Source organism: Peromyscus leucopus, chromosome 7 (assembly GCF_004664715.2).
Source record: "Peromyscus leucopus breed LL Stock chromosome 7, UCI_PerLeu_2.1, whole genome shotgun sequence".
Lineage (NCBI taxonomy): Eukaryota > Metazoa > Chordata > Mammalia > Rodentia > Cricetidae > Peromyscus > Peromyscus leucopus.
The window spans coordinates 95,708,078-95,735,106 of record NC_051069.1 but is presented as its reverse complement, the minus strand read 5'-3'; the positions used below and the strand labels follow the sequence as shown (position 1 = coordinate 95,735,106).

General features: G+C 41.9%; 1 protein-coding gene across 6 annotated transcripts in view; it reads left to right on the top strand.

Moving 5' to 3' along the window:
• The window catches only part of Dock3 (dedicator of cytokinesis 3), a 351,820-nt gene that overhangs the window by 290,243 nt on the left and 34,548 nt on the right, over nucleotides 1-27,029 (top strand). For 5 of the 6 annotated variants that reach the window (XM_028895352.2, XM_028895350.2, XM_028895349.2 and 2 more), the window contains 7 exons: nucleotides 7,289-7,374; nucleotides 9,975-10,001; nucleotides 10,123-10,218; nucleotides 13,624-13,684; nucleotides 13,818-13,911; nucleotides 18,765-18,913; nucleotides 20,116-20,202. In XM_028895352.2, the coding sequence (XP_028751185.1) occupies nucleotides 7,289-7,374; nucleotides 9,975-10,001; nucleotides 10,123-10,218; nucleotides 13,624-13,684; nucleotides 13,818-13,911; nucleotides 18,765-18,913; nucleotides 20,116-20,202 (600 nt within the window). The remainder of the gene's footprint in view (nucleotides 1-7,288; nucleotides 7,375-9,974; nucleotides 10,002-10,122; nucleotides 10,219-13,623; nucleotides 13,685-13,817; nucleotides 13,912-18,764; nucleotides 18,914-20,115; nucleotides 20,203-27,029) is intronic. The other variant, XM_028895351.2, reaches the window with a different exon arrangement.

Genomic DNA, 27,029 nt, shown 5'->3' with positions numbered 1-27,029 from the left:
TCTTACTGTTCCTCTATACTCCACTCTACCTTTAGAGTCCTTTCATATAGTATATTTAGTCAAGATTTTTTTTTTTTTTTTTTTTTTGGTTTTTCGAGACAGGGTTTCTCTGTGTAGCTTTGCGCCTTTCCTGGAACTCACTTGGTAGCCCAGGCTGGCCTCAAACTCACAGAGATCCGCCTGGCTCTGCCTCCCGAGTGCTGGGATTAAAGGCGTGCGCCACCAACGCCCGGCAGGGATTTTTTGTTTTGTTTTGTTTTTTTGTTTGTTTGTTTGAAGTTTTTAAGAACTTAGGTTCAGGCTGGAGAGATGGCTCAGTGGTTAAGAGCACTGACTGGTTTTCCAGAGGTCCAGAGGTCCTGAGTTCAATTCCCAGCAACCACATGGTAGCTCACAACCACTTGTAATGAGATCTGGTGCCCTCTTCTAGCCTGCAGGGACACATGCAGGCAGAATACTGTGTACATAATAAATAAATAGATCCTTTTTAAAAAAAGAACTTAGGTTCATTTCAGATTTTGTTAAAATTGTCAAAACCATCCATTCCTGTTTTCCTTTGTGTGAGTATATGTGAATGCATGTCATGTGGGTGTACATACATGTGGAAGCCAGAGGTCAACTTCAAATGTGATTCCTCAGGAGCCAGATACGTTGGTTGGTTGGTTGGTTGGTTGGTTGGTTGGTTGGTTGGTTGGTTGGTTGGTTGGTTAGAGATAGAGTAAGAAATCTCATTGGTCTGGAGCTCACTGAATAGTCTAAGCTGGCCAGCGATCAAGTCCCAGTGATTACAACTGTTTTCCAGCACACCCAGCTTCTTTATATAGTTCTGGGGTGGATCTCAGGACATCCTGCTTGCACAATAAGCACCTCACCACTTTACTCCTCCTCCGTTGTTTTCTTAGGTAGACTTCTCAGCCTGTCATCACTGTGTCAGGGTGGCTTAGTTTACTTTCTGTTGCTGCACTAAAGATCGTTGATCAAAACCATCTTGCAAAGAGTGGTTTTGGTTTACATGCTCTGATCATAGTCCATCACTGGAGGAAGCCAAGGTAGGAACTCAGTGAAGCAAGGTGAGAACCTGGAGGCAAGAACTGAATCAGAGATCATGGAGAAGTGCTATTTACTGGCTTTCTCTCCAGGACTTGCTCAGTTTTCTTTCTTACACAACCTAGGACCTGCCTACTCAGAGATGGCACTGCCTATAGTGAGATTTCCCACATCAATCTTAATTAAGAAAATGCCCCCAAAGATTTGCCTACAGGCCAGTCTAATAGAGTAATTTTCTTAGTTGAGGTCCCCCATCCCAGATAATCCTAGCTCATGTCAAATTGACAGAAATCTAACCAGGACAAAGAGTAAAAAACAATTAAGTTTTTATAGCACTATTTCTTGCAACTTGGCTGTGTGTTGAGATCTCAAATCTCAGACTACTGTTTCTGTGTGAGCTGTATCTGAACACTTACCATGCTGAACTCTGGTCACTGTTGCCTCTGTCTCCCTTACTAAATGATGGGTCCCCAAGAACCAGAATGATTGTGCATTTTATTTCTCAGAGCTCACTGTGGTACTTGGCACATAAGTGGGTTATGAGGATAACAATCAAAACTAATATTGTTGAGCATTTCCCAAAAGCCAGGGCATAGTGACACGATAAAGGAATGTTACCATGACAACTATTTCACAAATAAGGATATTTAAATTTAGAAAGGTGTATATCCAGAACTCTATAGCTAGTTATGTCACAGGATAAATGTCGAATGGATAGCAAGGCATCCTTATCAGTTCTGTAGAGATAATAATGTCCCCACATCCTTCCATCATTAGTTTTTTGCCTGATACAGAAGTTTTAACAGTTGAATATGCATCTAAGGCTTTTTATAACAGTCTGTGGACTTTCACCACCACCCTAAGTTTCTAACCCGTCAGATTTAGAGAGGCCTAAATACTGGATTTTTAACAAGATCTGTGGTGAAACTAAGGCTGCTGACCCAGGGACCCATTCTGTGGACATTTTGGACCCCAATGGACTACTGAAGCATATTTGCACCATTTGTACTCTGCTCCTGCAGGTCCCTTCCCTACCTTTGCTCTGTTCTAGCCCACACTAGCTACCTCTATGAAAAGAAATTCATTGTTAGTATCAGTCCATTTTCTTAGGGACTTTTAGTCACCTCATTGAGTTAGCGTTAAACATGCTCTGGACTAGGACTGAGATATTTTGGCCTCTAGACCCACCAGACTATGTTTAGTTATAATTCAATCCTATAGTCTTCCAGTCAAGAAAAGAAGCTTGTTGCATTATTTGTCCTTGTTCTACTGGGGTTGACATTAGTTGAGTTTGTTTTCAGGAAAACAGGCTTCACTTTTTGTACCCATAAAACCTAAAGCTCTTGAAACTGCTGCTTTGTCAGTGCCCTGTGACTGGATTCCTCAACTGTGAGGAACAGTACTACATTGTTCCTCTTCTACAAATCTGGAGATATAGTCTATGTATATAAATTCCTTTGAATGGATGTTTGTTTATTTTTTGTTTGCCTGCTTTTCAAGACAGGGTTTCTCTCTGTAGCCCTGGCTATCCTAGAACTTGCTCTGTAGACCAGGCTGGAAAAGAACTCTTACAGAGATCTGCCTGCCTCTCTCTCCCAAGTGCTGGGACTAAATGTGTTCTTGAATGGATATTTTAAACAAAGAAATATTTGAAGCCAGTAGAATGGCTCAGAGAGTCTAAAGGTACTTTTCACCAAGCCCGATGACTTGAGTTTGATCTCCAGTAGAAAGAGAGAACTGGCTCTTGTAGGTTCTCTGACCTCCACATATAAACTCGCAGCACACATACAAAATAATAAATATAAAAAACAGGTTTTTTTTAAAAGAAAGAAAACAGCTGCGCCAGGCGGTGGTGGCACATGCCTTTAATCCCAGCACTCGGGAGGCAGAGGCAGTCGGATCTCATTGAGTTCGAGGTCAGCCTGGGCTACAGAATGAGTTCCAGGACAGCCAGAGCTACACAGAGAAACCCTGTCTCAAAACAACAACAGAAAAAAACAGCTGGGTGATGGTAGCACACACCTTTAATCCCAACACTCAAGAGGCAGAGACAGGTAGATCTCTGTGAGTTTGAGACCAGTCTGGTCTACAGAATAGATCTAGGAAGCCAGGGCTGTTGTATAGAGAAACCCTGTCTTTAAAAAAGGAAAGAAAGAAATATTTGGGAGCATTGCAGAAGAGGTGTTGGAAAGATTGTAAGAGCCAGTGGTCAGGGAAGACTGGGATGAACAGTGTCTTCTGGGACTCTTAAGAGGGACACATGGATTGCCCTGGAAAGGGGAAATATGAGATCACCTGGGTAAACTGGGGGCAGAGTGGGGAGAGTAGAGGGTTGGGTGGGGAATGGAAACATGAGGGATCGGGATGGTTGAGTTGGGGAAGGGATGGAGAGGGGAACAACAAAAGAGATATATTGATAGAGGGGGCCTTTATGGGGTTAGGGAGAAACCTGGTACCAGGGAAAATCTCAGGAATCCACAAGGATGACCCCAGCTAAGACTCCTAGCAATAGTGGAGAGGGTGCCAGAACTGGCCTTGTCCTGTAATCAGATTAGTGACTACCCTAATTGTCATCCTAGAACCTTCATTCAGTAACTGATGGAAGCTGATGCAGAAATCTGCAGCCAAACATTGAGCTGAGCTCCAGGAGTTCTATTGAAGAGAGGGGGGAAGGATTGATTGTAGGAGCCAGGGGGGTCAAGAATCATAATGGGGAAACCCACAGAGACAGCTGACTGAGCTCAAGGGAGATTATGGACTCTAGACAGACAGCTAGGTAACCTAAATGGGCCCGATCTAGGCCCTCTGCATGTGAGAGTCAGTTGTATAACTTGGTGTCTGTTTGTGGGCCCCCTAGCAAGGACCAGAATCAGTCCCTGGTGCATGAGCTGGCTTTTTGGAACCTATTCCCTATGGTGGGATGCTTCACTCAGCCTTGATAGAGTGGGGAGGAGCTTAGTCCTACCTCAGCTTGATATACCATTAGTTATTGACTCTGATGGGAGGCCTTAGCCTTTCTGAGGAGTGGATGGGGGAGAGGATAAAAAGGAGGTGGAGGGAGGGAACAGGAGGAGAGGAGGGAGGAGAACGTAGTTGGTAGGTAAAATAAATACATTTCCTTCTCAGCACAGGAGAAAATAAAAAGAAACAATGTCTTCTGGGCATGACAGGACTGATACACTCATGAACTCATAGCATCAATGGTTGTCTGCACAAGACCTATACAAGATCAACCCTGTCAGTTTTCCAGCATGGAAGCAGGAGGGGCTTATGAGTCTCTCACTCCCTAGCTGAGGAACTATTGATGTTGATGCCTGCTAGGAGAGGGTCTGTTTACTTTAAGAGTGTACCCTGGGGCTCTGGTGGGGTTGGGGGTACATGCCCTTTTAATTCTAGCACTCAGAGGCAGAGACAGAAGCAGGCAGGTCTCTGTGAGTTCATGGTCACCTGGTCTACAGAGTGAGTTCTAGGACAGTCAAGGCTACACAGAGAAGCCCTGTCTCCAAAAACTAATGTAGTCTGGTAGGTCACCTGTGCTCCAGAGGAGGACCCACACCCATGCACATATGAGCACCACAGATTGGATTCAATGGGTTATCTAAGGGTTATCTAAGGGGGCACCTAAGGGATGGACCCAGATGCTCTTAGAGGGCAGAGTGAGGAGGTGAATATGATCAAAATAAATTGTATGTGAATATGAAATTCTCTGAGAATTAATAAAAATACTATGTTTTAAAAAGAGGAACATTTGATAAAGGCCTCTCTTTTAGATCTGAAATACATTTCCCTAAAGGAGTCCTTATCTTTAGCTCTTAGATAGGAAATGGTTATCTGAAATTTGTACACTTAAACCAGAATGAAAAGCCTTCCTAAGCAAGGGAGACAGGTTTTTCCTTTTATTGCTAATAGACTTTTTTTTCTCACATACTATATCATGGTTACAGTTTCCCCTCCCATGCAGATCCACTCCATTTCTGTCTCATTAGAAAATAGCATGCTCCTATGGGATACAAATAAAATATGATGAAATAAACTATAATAAGGTAAAACAACAACTAATACATTAGGGTTGGACAAGACAAACAAGCAAAAGGAAAAAGCCCAAGAAAAGGCAGAAGAATCAGAGACCCACTTGTTTACACACTCAGAAGTCCCATGAAAACACTAAACTGGAACCCATAATATATATGCAGAGAACATGGTATAGACCAGTGCAGGCCCTGTGCATGCTGACTCAGTCTCTGAGTTCATATGTGCATGGATCCTGTTGATTTAGGGAGCCTTGTTTTCTTGGTGTCCTCCATCCCCCTCTGGCTTTTATCGAAGGCCACTGAGAATATACAGCAGATGACAGCTAATACTCAACAGGTTGACCCATCAGATAAATATCTCTCTGATGAGAAGCCCCACTAGGCAAAGACCTGTGGGGTCACTGGCTGTGGAAACTGGTTGTTTCTGTCTGTAATTTTCTCATGTGCCACCACAATTCCTCCCTAAAAAGAACAGCTGTGGGGTTCTTTCCACAGGCCTTTGGTAGTGTGTTTTACACTTTGGGGGCACAATTATGTCTGAATTGACAGAAGGATGACTTCTTACACTGTGTAATTTTGGTGAATAAAATACACTTTCTTAGCCAGGCTTTAATTCCATGACTTCAAGACAAGTACAGACCTCAGAACAAATCCAAAATAGACTAATTGCTCCTGGAGATGAATTTCTCAAGGACAATTTCCCAGGTATCTGAAACCAAGGTCAGGCATGAAACAACTTTAGTGCCAGTTTTTTGCTTGCAAAAACCTGGCTGATAACATTAAAGATACAACTCCCTGTACAAATCCTCTCAGCAACTGACTTTCTGCACATACTCCTGACCTCACTTTTATGATACAAGGCTCAAGGTTAAGCCAACTAACTGATGATTGCTTAGGTCCTGAATGTCAGTGTCACTCTCTGTGATGTGTCTCAGGCTATGTGCCTCCTGCCTGCACAGACAAGTGTTGCCATGGTTGCTCACCATGCCTGGTCAGAGCAATATTTCTAGCCTGAGAGAGCCTGTGTGTTGCCAGATTGGCTCTGTTTCTTATTGTTTACTCAAGAAGTAAACCATGTGTATCTGTAAGCTACGTGATCCTGAATATGTAATTCATATATTGTCTAGAGTTTTCTGTTAAGGAGAGATTTTTTTCAAGATGAATTAATTAAGAGAAAGTTACCATTAGAAAGCATGTTTTTCTTTTTTATTCTTCTCAGATAGAAAAAGTCTAGCCCTTGCCACATTCGTGGGTTTTGTTTTTGTTTTTTTTTGTTTTGTTTTGTTTTGTTTGCATGCCCTGAGCTTCTGGAGGCCCTCCAGGCAGTGATAGACTCTTACACTCTTCACATCTACTCTTCAAAAAGTTCCCTGACCTCTGAAGAGAGGGATTTGATAGACATCCCATTTAGAGTTGAGTGTTCAAAGATCTTTCACTCTCTCTATAATGTCTGGCTGTGGATCTCTGTATTTATTCCTATCTGCTGCAGTGTGGGAGCCCAGCTCCCATCTTTTGAAAGGTTCTTAGGTGGAGGAGAGAGGAATGAGGAAATAGCAGATAGATAGAGAGACCAAGTCTACAAGGAGAAAGACAGAAACACAGGATAGCTTCAGGAGGGCCCTGGATCAATACCCAACAGCCTCATCCTTTATTGAAAAGGGCTTTTTCTAACATGCCAAGAGGAGGAGCAAAAGAGCCCCCCCTAGCAAGATCAAAGCACACCATACAGCCAAGTGTAGACCTTTCCAAACACCTGGTAAACATACCCATTACCAAATCATCTCATTATGCAGCCCTTCTGGGTAAAGCAGCTCAAGATTCTCTGACCCTGAGTAATTTCTCACTAAGAAGCCTCTGTGGGCTCCCACATTGTGGGAGGAAGCTTCTCTGATGATGACTTAGCAAAGCACTGAGCTATGAGTATAACAGAGTGACATTAGGAGTCATTTTATCACTGCATTGTTTTGTTTGTTAGAACAGCAGGGTTTGGTTTTATTCTAGGTCCCTGGGCTATCTAGTCTCTGGTTTAGAAGACAAGGTTTTTTTTTTTTTTTTAATGCAATAGATGAGATCCTGTCTATGGTGAAATTTACTTGCAATTATGATAAAATATATATAAAAAATAGTTTTCCATGGTCCTTGAGTAGTCATGAGACTGGAGTTTGTTCTCTGAGTTCATTTGAGCTTATGAAGTCTCTGCTTCCTTATAGGTGGAGGCTGAGCTGATTGACAAGCTGGACAGCATGGTGTCAGAGGGGAAAGGTGATGAGAGCTACAGGGAACTCTTCAGCCTGCTGTAAGCTGCTCCTTCCCCAGGAGCCCCATGTTGGGAAAAGGCGTGATGTGAGCTAGTGAAGGGTAGAGGTGAAGCCTACACTGGGCAGACTTCAGAGATTGGGTACCAGGAGAACCCCCATTGATTCTGGTAGTAGAATAGTCACTTTCTATCAACATGAAAACAAGTGGGCTTGGGGATTTAGCTTAGTGGTACTGGGTTCAGTCCTCAACTCCTGGGGGGGTAGGGGGTGTGGTTCCTTAGCCTGGTAGCGGTGGCTTTAATCCCAGCACTTGAAAGGCAAAGATCCCTGTGAATTTGAGTCCAGCCTGATCTACAGACCAAGTTCCAGGACAGCCAAGGCTACACACAAAAATCTTGTCTCGAAACACACACACACACACACACACACACACACGCACGCACGCACGCACGCACGCACGCACGCACGCACGCACGCAAGCAAGAGAGAGAGGGAGAGAGAACGCACTTTTAGGGATCATCATGGTTAACTGAAGATGAATGAATACATTAATAATTCAGCTCCTAGGTTTGCTATAAGAAGTCATCGTATATCTTCATAACATTCCCTACATCCTGTTGGAAAAATAGCCCATAGGGATTTATTCAATTTAGAATTCAGTTCTGGCATTTTGGGGGGATAAAGTGTGAATTCTCTTCTAGGAAACATTGCAGCTTAATAAACACTGCCCAGGTTCTTGAATAAATCACACAGCCTCTCTAGGCCATTCTCCTGTTTATGAAATGATCTGGCTGTACTGAATGATGCCAAAGTTCTCCCAGACCTATCATTTTAATAGCTTCTTTTTTTTAATTGATAAAGGCCCTCAGGCCTAATGAGACATTACTTAGTCTTACTTACTTAGATATTATTGCAGTGTATAAAATGTATTGATATTTTTATTTGTTAAGATTCTAACTTATTCTGTTTACATTAGCAGTTATTACAAAAGTACCATTGGCTGTATCAGATCCACAATATAGACTTAATCATAGAAAATAGTACTTTTAATTGAAATATAATTGGTTTCATAACATAATTCCTGTGTGTACTTTATTAATCTAATATCAAAATGTCAAATTTAACAAAATTTATAGTTGTTGTCTACCAGTAATTCAAAAAATTTTAAACTCCAAAAATTGTGCAAGTTGACGTCTAGACTTGATGCTGACAACAGACTTGCAAGGGCTACAGTGTGGGGATTATACTCCCCTTCTTAGAAGTGCTGAGACTGGGCTCGAGGAGGTGCTGGCATGTCATCAGTTAGCTGGCCAATAAAAGGCACCTCTGAAGGGAGAACCCTTCTTCCTGGTACACGATGGCTGGTTTGTTCTTTTATGAGTCATAAGAATTTTATTTGAAATTTATGATGAAATATATTCATCTTCCAATATATCTCTTTTAACAAAATGTTTCCAGTTGTGGAAGAAAGACATTGAATTCTCTTTGTTGGCTACTAACAAATGACTTTATTACAATGGAAAAAGTATAAAAATGGCTCTCAATTAATAGCTACCTATCCAAATTGTGTTTGTAAACCCTTTTAAAGTCAGTTTGAGACCTGAGAGCTACTGATACCATGGATCAACATTTCATAGTTTTGATTTGGGGGTGATGTTTGTAGGTTTTGGGGGGTATAAAATGTGTATAGATTAATTCAGAAAAGATTCAGTTGAAGGAATGAGGTAGTAATCAGCATTTTCCATGCTTGTGTGCTCATAGAACACCTCTTCCCAATGTCCAGGACAGTAAAACTCCATAGAACAGTTGGAAATAGTATAGTGTTCTAGTCCACACAAGTTAGAGGCTGAAGTCTTCTTCTTTCTTTAGCAGCATGATCACTCTCACTTTGCCTGAACCTTTGGCCCAGTGTATGTTCTGTTCAGGGAGGCAGTGATCATAACGAAAAGCATAACAGCAATCAAGCCATGAGTTTGAGTCCCCGGTGCTTGTTCTCAGTCCTGGGCCAGCCAACTCAAGATGATTCTTAAAAACTTAGAAAGCAAGAAACATGCTCATAAGGAATCATAAATAGAGTTGTGTGGAATGAGATCTAGACCTAAGCTCATTACTAGAGCAAGAAGAAATAATGCAGGTCATCACCTCCTGGAAGAAGCATATGGAATGTCAGCGTATCCTAAAGCCAGGTTTTTTGGACAAGCTAAAAGCTGCCTCAGAGTGACTGTCAGATTTTTTTTAATGACCTGTACATTAAACTTCTATCTTTGTCACATATGTTTTGGAAGTTTCCCTTGACTAAGGTGATGACAGAGTATAACTCCTAAATTTGTTCTCTGTCCCTCATACTGAGCTTCTGAGACTTGTAGGAATCTTTGATGTATGAGAAGAGGTAGTTTTTGTACATTTACTGAAAATGGCTCTGGACAATTAGAAGCAGCTAACCAATTGGCAAAGCTAGACTTATTTCACCAAGGGCTCTTAACTCCTGTGTTCCTTAGATAGACCTTATAGCATATGCCTCTCTCACCTCCACCTCAGTGGTATCCTTAGGAACATGCACTCTGAAATGGGAGATATGTTCTTTTGTTGCTGCCCGTTCAGTAATATCCTTGTCTTTGTTTTCTGCTGCATGGAGTAGAACCCAGCTGTTTGGGCCCTACCCCAGGTAAGACTACAGTGTGGCAAGTCTCCTGTCTGCAGATGTGTCACAGCCTCCACAGGTTCTTGGGCCTCACTCTTGTCACCAGGAAAGGCTCATGAGGCATGTTTGCTTCTTCTGCCAACAGCCTTCTGGAGAAGGTTGAACAAGAAACATGGCGTGAGACTGGCATCTCCTTTGTCACCTCAGTCACCCGCCTCATGGAACGCCTTCTTGACTACAGGTATTTTCTTAGTTTGAAACCTTTGTAGCCTCTCCTCTAGTAGAATATTCTCTTCTGAAAGGGTATTCACTTGACTTTAAAACTTAAGACCATCCTGGGGACTGGAGAGATGGTTCAGGAGTTAAGAGTACTGACTGCTTTTGCAGAAGACCTTCTTTCACTTCCCAGCACCCTGGCTGTAACTCCAGGTCCAGGATATCCAATGCCCCAGGCATACTCATGATACATGTACATGCAGGCAGGCAAACACTCCAACACATAAAATAAAAATAAATGAACATTAAAACAACAACTGCCAGCCAGGTGGTACTGTTGCACCCCTTTAATCCCAGCACTCAAGAGGCAAAGGTAGGTGGATCTCTGTGAGTTTGAGACCAACCTGTTCTACAAAGCAAGTTCCAGGACAGCCAGGGCTGTTATACAGAGAAACCCTGTCTCAAAAAAATAAAACAAAAAGCAAAAAAACCTGCCAGGCATGGTGGCACACATGCCTTTAGTCCCAACACTCAAGAGACAGAGACAGGTGAATCTCCGTGAATTTCAGGCTAGGCAGGCCTATATAGTAAGATGTTGTCTTTAAAAATAAACAAGCTGGGTGGCATATGCCTTTAATCCCAGCACTTGGGAGGCAGAGCCAGGCAGATTTCTGAGTTCAAGGCCAACCTGGTCTACAGAGCAAGATCCAGGACAGGCACCAAAACTACACAGAGAAACCCTGTCTTGAAAACCCAAAAATAAATAAACAAACAAATGTGAGAACTATGCATGGTGGTGCACAGCTGTAATCACATCACTAGGAAGGCAGAGGCAGAAAGATCATGAATTTGAAGCCATCCTGGACTGTATAGCAAGACCATGTTTAAAAGACCCAAAACCACGGTGTCTTAACACAGGGAGGACTGTTCTGGTTCTGTTGGCTGTTGTTAGGGATCATCTGACCAGTAACAGAATACCTTTCCTCAGGTATAAGTTAGAGCTTCTTGGGATCTCCCTAAGATTGAATATACTCAAAAGGCATCCCAGAGACATGCAGCCATATGGCCTTCCATCTAGAAAAGTCAGAGCTCATAGTAATAGACATAGCAAAAAGGAGAGAAAAACTGAGTCCAAAGCAAGTTCAGGAACAACTGTAGTTCCTTAATGAAGACCTTCCTCAGCCATATGGGAGATAAATGAGGAAATGTCACCTGGTACCAAAATATAACCAAGGACAATTTTTATTTGCTTCTCCAGGGACTGGGGACACCCTTTTTCTTATACCTATATTCTCTTGTTAAAACCTTTTCCTGTCCCCTAATCTTAGCCATGGGAACAGATTAGAGGAGATGTTTTGTGAATTCAGGGATCTCTGTTATATTCAGCCTGAGAATTCCTGGGGAATTTAGAATTGTTTCATGAAAGCCTGCCTTCCTGGTCCTGTCATGACTGCTGAATTGGTCTAAAAATAACAGTGAAACAACCACTGCAGCCTTAATTATGCTCTCAGTAGGACTCAACTAGTCACTAAAGGTGTTTTCGGGAAGTAAAAAAACAATGAGAGATAGGATGATAAAGGAACAAAACCAATCCCAAACCATAATGCTACAAGATGTACAAACCCCCGGATCAATGAATGAGGATGCTCAGACATCCTCTAGTTCCTTCTGAAGAAGAAAGCACTGCTGTTGAGAAGACTCAGATGTCAGTACACTGACTTGAATATGGGAATGGAATTCACATCCCAAACATCCCCTTTCTGTAGCACAGTTGTGTTTGTGCAAACTTCTGCCCATTTTTCTTGGGCTTTAAAAGGTCAAAGCTGGCCTTTGTCAGCCTTTTTTAAAAGCAAAAGGCTTCTTTTTTCATGTCAGGTCCCAGGCCTCTCCTGCACCTGCCATCAAACAGAAAAGAGAAGTGGGCTAAAGCTCTATATCTTTCTCTTACTGCATTATTTACTGAAGGTTATTCATATTCACTACCATCTCCCTGAAAGACCCAAAATCAGTGTCTTAGACTCAAAGGCCTTCTTTTAACTGGCTGATTTTCTTTCAGTCTTCTATAAATAAATGAAATTCATGGCCAGAACCAACTTCATTCTCCATTTCTTATCTCAGTGTGGTATCTATAAAACAAGTACACAGCCTTTCACTTGTCTTCAGCCATGAACTGGTCTGTGCCCTGTGTCCTTACAGTTCCCAATGCTTACATTTCACATTCCAGCCTCCAAGTATTGTTCCTTGTGTACATGGAGAAAAACACCTTGATTTTTGTGGTGGTTCTATCTACTAAAAAAAAAAAAAAAAAACAAAAAACTAACAAGTTAATTGTATATGTAATGCATCTAATCTCATTTGCATTCCTTATGGGTTACTCTTGTAGTTGTCAATGAAGAAGTACATGTGAGAAGGTCTGTTGCCAAAGTTGATCCAAGTGCTAGCTGATTCAAAGGCTGTGCTCTAGATCCCCATCCATTTGTTTCTTCACTGATCTCTTCCCTTCAGGTTTTTTTGCTATGTTATTTCCTTAGAGTAGCTCCCCAGTCCAAAGCCTCAGAGAGGCTTTCCCAAGCCAGGAGCTCACCTGGCTTGCTGTACATGCCTTGAGTATACCTCATTTGCCATCTCTCTGACTCAGTTTGACAGAAAAGAGTCAACTCCTTGAAGGCAGGACCCTTGAGCTTTTCTTCTGGTACTCTGCTTGTCCCTAACAGGTACACAATCAATGATGAATCAAATGAGCTTTCAGGAAAGTCTGTGCCAAAATCAAGAGAATTCTTTCCTTTACCCAAGAACTTAAACTGTTACTGACAGTATATGTGTGTATAATAAAAACTATATATACATGACATTTAGACATAAGTTATATATAAAATCTCAATGTTTCATCTAGAAGTTGTAGTCCAACATGACTTGAACCTTTGGTATGAGTCTTATTTTTAGACTTGCCAAACTAAGTCTTCTAAGAAGTACCTCCTCAGCTTTGACAGTAATGTCTTTAACTTTATGTGAATTCTATGATAGATTTATAGCTTATATTTCACATTTTCTCATAAAATGAAACTTGCCCTTTAAGAATAACTTTCTACCTTCCTGGGGAACTTGGGAATTTGGCCTTCTGCCTTATAGACACATCCTTCTGTACTAAGGAAATTGGTAAGTGCCACTTACTGCTCTGATGATCTGGGCTCTATACTCTGCAACCAGAACAAGGAGCTCAATGGAGATCTTTGAACCCCAGGATTGGCTGCAAAGCTGGGGGGGGGGTTGTCTCACAATACAGTCCTTTTCTGTCAAAGTACTTCCTGTTAGAAGGCATACTCCTTTTAGAATTAACCATACTGATATTCCAGTAATACTGCTGTTTGATGTATTGTCCCAGGAGACATCACTCTATCTCATGGTCAGTCGTCTGTGCTCTCTCTTTCAGAGACTGCATGAAAGGAGAAGAAGCAGAGAACAAGAAGATTGGCTGCACTGTTAACCTAATGGTGAGAGGACACGGGCTCTTCCTCCTTCCCTCCTGACGACACAGCCAGGCTTTGGGCTGGCTGGCTCCGGCTCAGAAATGACCTTCAAAAGGGGCAGACTCTTGCAGCTTACATATATTTCATTCTCTTACAGAACTTTTACAAATCTGAGATTAACAAAGAGGAAATGTATATCCGATACATCCATAAGCTTTGTGACATGCACTTACAGGCTGAGAACTACACAGGTGAGTCAGGGAAGGAGTAGAGCTGTGTTTTCATTAGGACAGACTTAGGGGCTATACAGAGAAAGGCCCCAGGAGGGTACCTGCCAGATCTAAGCAGTGTTGGGTCCCAAGGTATTCCTTCACCTCACTCCTGTTCTTCTGCCCCTTTGTAGTATTGAAAAATCAGGTGAAATTTTTATTCTTCATGCATATCCTCTACTATCTGGGGCTGTTCCATTCACCTTTGCTCCTATCCATGTCTCTGAGGACTCAAGAGTAACTTCCAAATTCTGGTGCACCCGGTTTAGAACATTTGAAGTTCTGTTGCTCCTCAGAAATACTTTTCTTAGGTCTCACAACGCTGAAAGTAACTAAGACCATAGCAAAGGAATATCTCCTTCATCTTGAAACTTCTAGAACTCACTGGTAGATCTGGCTCTTCCTCTGCAACTGCACACCAGCTCCTATACCAAGCTTCCAGTACAGAGTGTGGACAGCATTCATCTTCTTGACAGGCCAGATGAGAGCCTCTTCATTATGTCTACAGTCTATGCAAAGCACCCATCATGATCTGTTTACTGAGAGCAGCTCTGAATGAAGGGGAAGGATGCATGCATGGATGTTCTGTGCGATTCCCTTGTACCATAGTTCCCTGAAGAACCATCTTTTCCACTGTGACCAGACCCTATTCTTATCCCTCAGGCTAAAGGACTTAAATTTGTCATCTAAATGTGGAAATGTGAGCTATTCTTATTTGCAGATCTTAACTAGGAGTTTATGAATTAGTAAAAACAGAGAACCCTCCTTCCTTACCCTTGTATCTAGATGTTAGAACGTTGTATGTATGTTACTTTTTCTGTTAGCATAACTTGGCAAGAAGAATGGGACAGGCTTGTTCTTGGTATGACTGGCTTGTCTATACTCAGGAAGCTAATACATAAGGATCATGAGTCTGAGGTAGGCCTAGGCTATGTGGTGAGACTGTCTTTAAAAATGAAAAGAGGGCCTGGAGAGATGGTTCAACAGTTAAGCATGCTCACTGCTCTTCCAGAGTACTTGGGTTCAATTTGTAGCACCTGTATGGCAGCTCACAACTGTCTGTAACTCTAGTGCAAGGGGATCCAACGTTCTTCTCTAGTCTCTGAGGCACTGTGCACATACATACATACATACAGGCAAGACAACATACACATTAATAAAATAAATATTTTTAAGAGAGATTATATGACATTGCATAACATGACTAAATTGACCATTCTTTATACCTACTAATCATGATCTCAACAACTCTGAAAGGATGGTGAAGGGAAAGAGTTTTATAAATTCCCTGTATTGAGCTGGAGAGATGTCTCAGTGATTAAGAGCACTGCTTGCTCTTCCAGAAGACCCAAGTTTGATTCCCATCACTCACATGATAGCTTACAACCATCTGTAACTCCAGCCCCAGGGGCTCCAACACCCTCTTTTGGCTTCTGCAGGCACTACATACATGTGGTCCGCAAACATACATGCCAACAAAGCATCTATACATGCTGACCCTGAGGTCATAAGAGTGGGAGAGCTGGCACTGCCACTTACCAGCTGCAGCACACGTGGCCCCTAGGCCATGCCTGGGAACACAGTAGAGAGAGCTGGCCCTGAAAGTGGGGGTTCTGGAGAACCTACCCTGAGGACATGAAAGCAGGAGAACTGCCCCCCACGCCCACCCCTTGCTCATCCATGCAAGGGGTGAACTAGCCAGGGCAATGCAGGAGAGCTCACCCTGGTGGTGAGGACAAGGGAAAGCTGATGAACTGACCAACCCTACAACTACCCAGGCCCAGCACCAGGGTTATGAGTTGGCCCACCCCAACGTCACTCCATCTGTGATCTGCTGGAGCACGTGAAGGGGCTGGTCCTGCAGACCCAAAGCTGCAGGATCTCCACAACACAGGGCAACAACAGGACATCCAAGAGGAGTCCCAGTGAGGGCCCAGCATCAACAGTGCAGCAGAAACCAGAGGCCTCGAACCAGACCATGACACTTGCACGTAAAGATAAATGGGTAAAAGGGAAACTGTGTGACTCACTGTGTCACACTATAGTTTCCGTGACAAGATTGATTTTTCTTTTCTTTTTTTTCCTCCTCTTAAGTTTTATTTAACAGCCAGGCGGAGGCGCTGATGCATGCCTTTAATCTCAGCACTCAGGAGGCAGAGCCAGGCGGATCTCTGTGAGTTCAAGGTCAGCCTGGTCTACAGAGCAAGATCCAGGGGTGCTGCTCATTTGCTTGCCTGCTTTCTTGTAGAATCCAGCACCACCAGCTCAGGGATGGAACCACTCACAATAGGCTGGGCCCTCCCCCATCAATCACTAATTAAGAAAATGCCTTACAGCCAGATTTTATGGAGGCATTTTCTCAATTTAGGTCCCCCCCCTTTCAGATAACTCTAGTTTGTATGTCAAGTTGACATAAGACTAGCCATCACAACAATGATAACAGATTTCACGTGCTTCTCCAACTTTCATAAGAGGGTCTGGTAAGAGATGTCATTGTCAGGGCACAAATAGAGAAGAATGAGAAGCTCAGAGAGTAGACCAATGAAAACAAAACTGGAAATGGATCACAAAATGATTAGAAATAACATACTTTACAATCATTGAACACTTTTTAGTATGACCTAGAAATCCGGGCAGAAGCTAGAACTATTATCGTGCTAGTGGGGAAAAGCCATTAAAAATTAACAAACAGAAGAAGAAAGAGAATTCCTTAATAGGGCTCTAGACCATGGTTGCAATTCAGTATGACTTATCTCTTGTAATTTACACTAAAAAATCTAAGGATACTGTGTTTTTATGTAACTATCACTAACTGTTCTGCATATAAAATATTGCTAAGCCTACAGTCTGAGTCCAGTATCAACAAATTCCTCCAGAAACAGTCTCTGGCTCCAGACTCATCACATGGTTAATACCACTCACATTCCTTATTTAGAAACAGTAACAATTAGAGGAAAGAACATTTCCTGGAGTAGTAGACAAGAGCAGATTAAGTGCTAGGGGAAGCCTTGATGAATTGGTGCTCACCAAATAGAACCAATTCTAAGAAGGTTAGAAAGAAAACTGGAGCAAAGTGAACAGAAAGAAACTTACGAGCTCTCAAGTATATGTGTCACCCAAAGCAAGACAACTTGTGCATAGTCTTAAAGTAGCTGGGCCATTCTTTTTTTTATTTAAAAACTTTCTGTAAATATATTTTGATCATATTCTTTCCCAATTCCTCCCAGATCCTTCCCACCTCCTTACCCACCCAACTTCATGCGCTTGCGCTCTCTCTCTCTCTCTCCCCTCTCTCCCCCTCTCCCCCTTGTCCCTTTCTCTTCCCTCTCCCTCCCCTCTCCCTCTCCATCTCTCCCTCTCAAAAACAATGAAAACACAAACAAAAAATTAATAAGACAAAAAAAATAGCAAAACAAACTGCAACAAAAATCCCCCCTAAAAAAAAAAACCAAACATGGAGTCTATTTTACATTGGCAACTACTTCTAGGCATGAGGCCTATGCTGGAATGTAGTTGATATACCTAGTGAGATGCCATTTTAGAAAATTTATTTCCCTTTTCCCAGTAGGTATCAATTGCAAATAGCTTCTTGGTTAGGTGTGGGACTTTGATGTCTACCTCCCCTTCTCAGAGCTAGGAATTTGTCTGGTTTGAACCTATTGAGATCCTGTGCCTGCTGTCACAGTCTCTGAGTTCATATGTGCATCAGTTCTGTTGTATCTGGAAGATGCTACATCCTTGGAGTCATTCATCACTTCTGCTTTTATAATTTTTTCACCTCTTCTTCTACATGGATCCCTAAGCCTTGATGGGAGGGGTTTGATGAAAACATCCCATTTAAGGCTGAGTCCTCCAAAGTCTCTCACTCTCTGCATATTGTTAAGTTGTGGATCTTTGTATTAATTACCATCAACTGAAAGAAAATGCTTCTCTAATGAGGGTTGAGCAAGTTACTGATCTGTGGGTATAGTGATATGTCATTAAGAGTCATTCTAGTGCTGTTTCTTCAGCAGAAAAATGTGGTAGATTTTCTCCCAGATCTAGTCTCAAATTCTTGGCTACTTGAGTAGTATCAGGTATGAATTCTATCTCATGGAATGGGCCTTAAATCCAATCAAAAAGTAGTTGGTTACTTCCCTAACATTCTTACCACTATTGTACCAGTGTATCTTACAGGCAGGTTGCTATTGTTGGTCATAGGGTTTGTAGCTGGGTGGTATTGTTGATTACTTTCACCTCCAGTAATGTGGAGTACCTTCCAGCAACATGAACACTAGTCAGTAGTGGGTGAAACTTTGAGTTGGGCTCCAGCTCCATTTCTCCATGTTTGATGACATAAGTAAGTGGTGTTTTCAGCAACAGTCTTACCATCAGGTTTTGAAGAATGACCAATGGCCTTAAGAATAGTCTGTGATGTTTAGAGGTTCTTTGGGACCCCTTTGGCCAGATACTCAACAAGATATAGCTCATTCCTGGCACTGAAGGGTTTACTTGGTGGTATAAGATGTCTAGTTGGGCATCATCTCCCCCATTATATAGTGACTCCATTTAAATTCCTTTCATATATGTATATGCTTTAAGAAACTTATAAGTTTCCATATGTGAACCTTTCATTATTCTTTATCTGGAACTCAAAACAGGTGACAAGGTACTGGGAGCATTTATGGCTCCTTCATTCTGTGAACAAGGGTTAGTTACTAGCTTAGACAATCCTACTGTCTTTGGTATCTAGTATTCCTGATTTGTGCTACCCATGCCTTGCTCTGATACTCTTGCTTATCTGTTCCTGGGCCCCTAGAGGAAGCCCTGAGCCTCTATGCTGTCTGTCCCTACAGAGGCTGCATTCACCCTGCTTCTTTACTGTGAGCTGCTGCAGTGGGAAGACCGGCCACTACGGGAGTTCCTACACTACCCATCCCAGACTGAGTGGCAGCGGAAAGAGGGATTGTGTAGGAAGATCATCCACTACTTCAACAAAGGCAAGGTAGGTGTCAGAAAACAAGACTTTCAGCCCCTCAACTTCAGCTCTAGTGTATGACATCTTTGTTAGAAACAAAGAATAGTTGAGGTTGATGATAGGTATCTAAGTTCATCATGTGTAAGTTTGAATTAGTATTTGGAAGTTGGGAAAAATAAATTGAATTAAATATCATATAAACTAATGTTTGTAAGTACCCAAGAGAAAGAAAATACTATAATAATAAGAGGAAGATAAAGGTGTACTTCAGTGGTAGAGAACATAGCTAGCTTTCACAGGGCCCTGGGTTCAGTCCTCAGCACCACAAGAAAAAAAAAGGAAGGAAATGAACAGCTCATTAGAATGAAGTTCACTGCAGCCTTCTTCAGGTACCTGTTAGATGGGCCTATTGCTGGAACAGGAACTGTATCACAGAAAAAGTCTGTTCTCCAACTAGGCAAAGACCATCTGACTCCTAAAGTTACAGTCTTTTCATAAAGGAGAAGTGCTACAAGGCCTACACCAGGTCTTTGACAGCCCCTTTCTGCTTGATTGCCATAATTTTCCTTAACTTAATTCATCTCTATTCATGGTCCCTTTATTAGCTTATTAAAGAAATACTGAATAGCTGCCATACCTGCTATTGTTCTTTGATCTGAAAATAAGTACATAAGCATAACTTTCTCCCTTATGCGCTTTATAATCTAATATAGACTAATACAACAAAAAAGTAAATATATATAATATGTAATTTTGAGTTTTATGGTAATGAGTAATATGGTTTTTTGAGATAGGGTTTCTCTGTATAACAGCCCTGGCTGTCCTGGAACTCACTTTGTAGACCAGGCTGGCCTCAGACTTAACAGAGATCCTCCTGCCTCTGCCTCCCGAGTGCTGGGATTAAAGGTGTGAGCCACCATGCCTGTCATAAATATATTTTTAAGAGATAACATAAAAATAAAAGACCAAAACATACTAAAAAGTACTTCTTCTTGTAAAGATAGTCAAGAGAGGCATAACATATTTGAGCAAAAACCAGAAAGCTCTGCGTGAGTTAGAAAACAACAATGCTGTGTATTAGTCTATATAAACTGGTTTTGAAGACTATGTTCCTTTTAATATATGAGTTGGAAGTAGCCTTTTGTTTTAGTTTTTTATATGTTAAGTGTGGACTTAACCATTCTTAAGATGCCTGAGGTGCTGAAGCCCTGTTCCTATCTTTCATACAGAGCTGGGAGTTTGGCATCCCTCTGTGTAGAGAGCTGGCATGTCAGTATGAGAGCCTCTATGATTATCAGAGCCTCAGCTGGATTCGGGTAAGCTTTGTCTGCTCCACTGTATCTCTGACCAAAGACTCCTGAACTTCGTGGCATTGGTTTCTAAGTGATGCCTAAGGCCCTTAGTTTATTACCATGAACAGAGGCTAGATTTCTGCCCTCAAGATACTTGGAGTCTTACTAGAGAACAAAAGCACATACCTGACAAGTGACTTTATGATCTGAACCCTAAAAGCCACTTATACTTAGAAGGCATGATAGGATAGTGATGTGTGTGTGTGTGTGTGTGTGTGTGCGCGCGCGCACGCGTGTAGAATAAGAAGACTACTTTGTGGGGTTCATCCTTTCCTTCCATCTTTACATGGATTCTGAAGATCAAACGCAGATCACCAGACCTACGCTGCCAGTAAATGTTTTTATAGTTCACCAGCACCTAAAATTTTTTATTATAAGAGCTTTCCCCATTGCATCTTGTAGTTACTAAATCACTTTGTCCTTGCTCCCTTCTTTATATTCAAAATATTCAAAAATTATGTCAAATGTCCCATGGATTTTGAAGGTCTTTTTAAAGTCTTTACTTATTGCCAATGTTATCTTCTAAATCGTAATGTTACGCCCCCTGTCATGAGCCCCCCAGAGACCCTCAAGAGTCTGAGCTCATATGCAAAAACAAAGAACCTTTATTGCAAGCTCAAGCTTGGGCTCTCTGTCCGCTCCCATATAGCATTTGGATCAGGGAGAGCATTGAGCTCAGTTATGGCAGAGTTTTTAAAGAGTAAAGGATGGGGTTGTAGGGGAATTCCAGATTTAGATGGGGGTTGAACTCCTGATTGGGCAGGAGTGAGGTAACAGATATTTTGTCAAACAGTGATTGGTACTGATGTTGCTGCAAGAAAACTGGCTCTCTCTCTATATATATATATTATGTAAGAGCATCTAGTACTTGTTTGTCTCAATTCTGATTGGTCTCCCACAGGGTATAGTTTGTGGCTTTTCCTGGTTATTGTAATGGTGAGACCTAGTCCCAGTATTGTTACTCTGCAGCCTGTCATGGCTGCACAAATGTTAAGTTAGGCCTCTTCATTCCCCTCTCTACAAGTAACTAGAGAGGAAATAATGATGGGTCCTATGTGTCTGGGCGCTTTAGGGGATAATATTGAGACCGGAGGACCATGAGTTGGACTGTATTGACTCTTTCCTACACAAAGGCTGTTAGTCTGTTAATCAAGCAGGGTCACAAGGTCAGTAAGAGGATAAAAGATTAAAAGTAGTCCAGCTAGTATTGAGAGTAGGGTGGTTAGCCAAGGGGACCAATTAAAAAGACCCTCATGTCATCCAGACTGTTCCTGGATCCCCTGTTCTTTGTCTTTAATTTTTTTTTTTTATGTTGAGGAAGAGCTGGACCATCATAGCACTCCTTTCCTGTATTTAGGACCATATCATAAAAGCATGCAGTCAACCTAGTGTTGCAGGCCCATCATCTAGATGGGGCAGCATAATGAGTTTCATTCTGTGGTCAAGGTTTTATTTTTGTTGAACTATCTCAGAATGATTAACATGTAAGCAACAGGTTTCCCCCAAAGGGAATTTGCCTTTGACTTAGCATTTTCAGCCTGTAAAGGGGACAGGGACAATGTACTCTCTGTTTCCAGCTGAAATTGGGGTTTCAGCTGTCAGGGCCCAGGAAGGCTAAAAGGCTAATCAAAGGTTGGGCAATGGGGGCATTTATCAGGAGCATCTGATTAGCTGTTCCAAGTGAAGGGAACAGGGAGCAATCACATCTGCTGAACTGGTTCACATCAGCTTTCAGCAAGTCCAGAGCCCAGCAGTTTGCAGTCCATAGGTGCTCTCTGGATGGTGTCTGTTAAATCTGCAGAGATAAATATAGACTAAGGACAAAAGTTAAAATTTAGGGGCTTAAAAAAAAAACCCTTATATTTGGAACTTTTATTTATCTGGAGTTTGACCTGTGACAGGTAGATTTAAGCCTTATGACCTTTTTGACCCTTTGCAACAAGTGTCTGTAAAATCCCCGGAACAGATTTTCATCTTGGAGACATAGCAAAAGCTATGGCTTTGGATTAGCCTGATGAAAAACATCTTTAAGTTTATAAAGAAAATTTAAAATCTTGAAACTCTAAACTTCTGAAATTTTAGGTTAACAAAATATTTTTAGTCAAGTTTGCAAGTCATATAGGGTGTATAAGATTAATGTCCAAGACCAATTGTCCTGTTAGGCTTTTATGGTTTTATTATTATTAAGGGAACATATAGAGAAACATAACCAGAAAAACCTATGATACATGTCTCTCAACGTAGCTAGATCAAGTTAATTTTGTGGTTTTTTTGTAAGGGTTGTTCTTTTATTGAAAAGTTACATTTGAAACCTGTGTATTTTTTCAAGAGAAAGTGTTAAATTTGTATTTTCATCTATTTTTTTAAGAAATTTTCTGCCGGGTGGTGGTGGCGCATGCCTTTAATCCCAACACTCAGGAGGCAGAGCCAGGTGGATCTCTGTGAGTTCCAGGCCAGCCTGGTCTAGAGAGCGAGATCCAGGAAAGGCACAAAGTTACACAGAGAAACCCTGTCTAGTGGGGGGGTGGGGGTGGCGCACACCTTTAATCCCAGTACTGGGGAGGCTGAGGCAGACGGATCTTTGTAAGTTTGAGGCCTGCCTGGTCTACAGAACGAGATCCAGGAAAGGAGCAAAGCTACACAAAGAAACCCTGTCTCAAAAACCAAAAAAAGAAAAAAAAATTATTCATTTTACATACCAACCACAGATCCCCTCCCTCCTCCTACCCTCCAGCCTTCTTCCCCATCCCAACCGTCATTACCACCTCCTCCAAGGCAAGGCCTCCCCATGGGGAGTCAGCAGAGCCTGAAACACTCAGTTGAGGCAGGTCCAAGCTTCTCCGCCTGCACCAAGGCTGTGTAAGTTGTCCCACCATAGACATTGGGCTCCAAAAAGCCCTTTCATGTCCTAGGGATGGATCCTGGTCCCACTGCCAGGGGGCCCCTTAAGCAAATCAAGGTACATAACTGTCTCATCTATGCAGAGGACCTAGTCCAGTCCCATGGAGGCTCCACAGCTGTTGGTCCACAGTTCTTGAGTTTCCACTAGTTTGGTTTGGTTGTCTCTGTAGGTTTCCCCATCATGATCTTGATGCCCCTTACTCATAAAATCCCTCTTCTCTCTTTCCGACTGAACTCCTGGAGCTCAGCCTGGTGCTTGGCTGTGGATCTCTGCATCTGCTTCCACCAGTTCCTGGATGAGAGTTCTATGATGACAGTTAGGGTATTCACTCAGATATAGTTAGGTATCTGAGAAGCCTATATATTTTTTAATATGAAGCTTGTAAGGCAAACCTGTTTGCCTTTTTTCAATAAGAGACCTATTACCTTTCATTGATTAGTGAAATGACTAATGAACAAACAAGATAGCTGCAGCCTTGAGGGAAGGAACTGATTACCCACTGTTGTCTAGCTGACAAAGCTACAGTTAGCTTAGCCATCAATGTCAAAGATATGAGAAGAATTGATCAAAATGACAGAGGCTAGTGTATAGTCTTTATCTAGACAGATACCCCAGGCTCCTATGTGTTCTGGGGTGATGAGGGCAGAGTTATCAGGACAGCAGTCTTGGCTGCCAGGCCCAAAGGATGAGAGGCTTTCCTGTGGAGGAGGAATATGGGGAGATTGGCCTCACCTTGTCTAGGCAAAGTAGGACATCAGTTCTCCAGCATCCTGCTTGTCCATAATTTGGGCTGAGCCTTGGCAGAAGGCAAGGCAATGGGGCAGTCTCACCCAGTGGTCAGCTGGTTAGCATTACCATAGTACAGGTAGATTTGTCCATTGCTGTGCCCGTTGTCTTCTTGGAGACCTTGGGAGTCACTGCTAGGATCTGAGAGTCCCTGTCTGTCATATCTTAAGTGCCATTTACAGCAAATCTCTGACAGTTTGAGGACTTGAGCCAAACAATTGCTGTTTGTTTTCAGTTATTTGGTTTAGGCTATATCTTGAAAATATATAAGAGGCTAGATAAATATTTCCTGTATTTGATTATATTAGTACTTAGCATGACTTACAGGTATAGTTTTGAACATCTTAAGGCTTAATTATTTTGAATACTTTTATAATAATAACAGTTTTTGAATTGAAGCTCTTTAGTATCAAGATTTTTAATTTATAATATAGTTTATAAACAGACGGGGAATTTTTCTGATCCTTAGTGTATCATTATAGAAACATAACAGTTTCTTGTATGAGTCAATTTACCAAAATAGCCATAGCTTAACAATGCTAGCAAAAACAAAGAGGTTGGACATATATCTTTAAACCAGTTTTTGTAAATTTGAATAAGTCTTAAGAGAGACATTCTTTTTTTTTTTTTTTTGGTTTTTTGGTTTTTTGAGACAGGGTTTCTCTGTGTAGCTTTGCGCCTTTCCTGGAGCTCACTTGGTAGCCCAGGCTGGCCTGGAACTCACAGAGATCCGCCTGGCTCTGCCTCCCAAGTGCTGGGATTAAAGGCGTGCGCCACCAGCGCCCGGCAAGAGAGACATTCTTTAAGTCACTGGTTTTTAACTTTTTGTGGGTCATTGTTATGCAAACGTGTGATATGCAGGTACCCCTAGGCTATTCCTGTAACAAGGTCTTTTGACCCCCAGAGTCTTGAGGCTAAAAAACTGTTCTAAGTTCTTTGCCAGATTATTTAAGGTCATTGTCTTATTGCATCATAAGATAGAAATATCCCAGTTTTTGGTGCTTAGCAGTTGTGGCCCTAACTTTAGTTGGCCAATGGTTACATTGGGTGTTTGGGATTCTAGTGTAGTATTGAGCCTTCCTCAGGGTGAGCCTTTAAATATAAAAACGTTGGGCTGGAGAGATGGCTCAGTGGTTAAGAGCACTGACTGCTCTTCCAGAGGACCCGGGTTCAATTCCTAGCACCCACATAGCAGCTAACAACTGTCTATAACGCCAAGATCTGACACCCTCACATAGACATATCTGGAGACAAAACATCAATGCAAATAAAATAAAAATAAATAAATTATTTTTTAAAAAAACTTGTTGGGGGTTGACATATTTCAGTTGACAAAAACAGTCAGAAGCAGAACTAAAAGATTAAAAAGCAAGGTTAGCAAATTTGAATATTTGCCCAGAATTATAGACATTGATGGATTAGATCTTTGTTTTAAGGCTACCTATGTAGCCTTCTGATTATTAACCCTGTATTAAATAAAGGTTTGAGTTAATCTTTTTGTTATGAATATTATAGATTTTTAATTATGTCCAATAAATTTATAAACCAATAATTTTTTGGTTGCTCTGCTCCTGGCTCTTAGTCTCTGTTGCTTTGCGCCTCAACTACTTTTCACCTCGAATACAAGATCATGATGTGGAAAAGTGCAAAAACATAGACTTTAAAAGTAAGTCTGGGTCTGAAAAATGATGGGCCATAATCCAATTTCAGAGCCAGCTTTTTAATAGAACAGTATAAAATAATTTTTATATAGGGTGTAGTTCTAATGGCCAGAACGCCCAGAGATAAATTCTGAGCCTGGGTGGCTGGCTGCAACAGTAACAGCTGAGTTGTAACCAAAACATACAGAATTTAGTAAATTCATATATTTAAGACCAGTCAGACATAAACATACAGTGGCCATATTTATGTATTCAAATATTTTTAAATAGATAATGTTTTTTATTTTGTTAGCTATAATTTTAAAGAGGGGTGCCTTGTTACCTGTTGGCTCCAATTCTCATGGGCATCAGAGAAAGCTATCCTTAAGCCCAAGTGTTATATTCTGCAACTCTACGCTATCATTGAATTATTTCAGGGCGTGGCTCTGGGCAGCAGCAGCAGCAGCAGCAGCACTGGGCTTAAGAGCTGCAGGTGCAGTGCTCCCATAGCAGTTTGTGTCAAGGAGCCATTGTTTTTTTTTTAATATGAAACATAGAGCAATAATTAATCAATTAAACAAAATTATAGACAAACTGACAGGCATGAACAGATCGCTGTTCCAAGGGCAACCAGTAGAGTGAGAGAGAGATGGGAAGAGGACCAGATGTCCTGCCAGGGGGACCCAGACATCCTACTGCTCTATCAACCTGACCTAGGAGGCAGATGAGGCATTGACCTGCTCCATTTCCTACCTGGGTCAGTTGCAGATTCCTCCTGATCAACCAGAGGAAAACTGAAACCCTGATGAAAGCTTAAACCAAGAGATGTCTTGTTGCCAATTGGCAGGGCGTAACTCCACCTCATCTATTTAAAGAAACTAGGGGGATCCAAGATCCAATCCCATACAGAAGGGTCCTGGGATGTCTCCCAGTTCCCCCAACCTGCACTCTTTCAAGCATCTGCCAGACCTTTTGCGGGCAACTTGGAAATGGGCTCTAAGTATAATGCAAGACAGAGACAAAGTGGAACCAAACAAGACAAATGAGACAAACAGAAAGATGTTCATCAACTGATCAAAGGCTCCATGGGTTGGGGTCCCGGTGGGTCTGGAGGATCCCAGATGAGCCTCCAAATGTTATGCCTACATCATGAGCCCCCCCCAGAGACCATCAGGAGTCCAAGTTTGTATGCTATGCCCACATCATGAGCCCCTCCAGAGACCATCAGGAGTTCAAGTTTATATGGTATGCCTGCATCATGAGCCCCCCAGAGACCATCAAGAGTCTGAGTTCATATGCAAAAGCAAAGAACCTTTATTGCAAGCTCAAGCTTGGGCTCTCTGTCTGCTCCCATATAGCATTTGGATCAGAGAGAGCATTGAGCTCAGTTATGGCAGAGTTTTTAAAGAGTAAAGGATGGGGTTGTAGGGGAATTCCAGATTTAGATGGGGGTTGAACTCCTG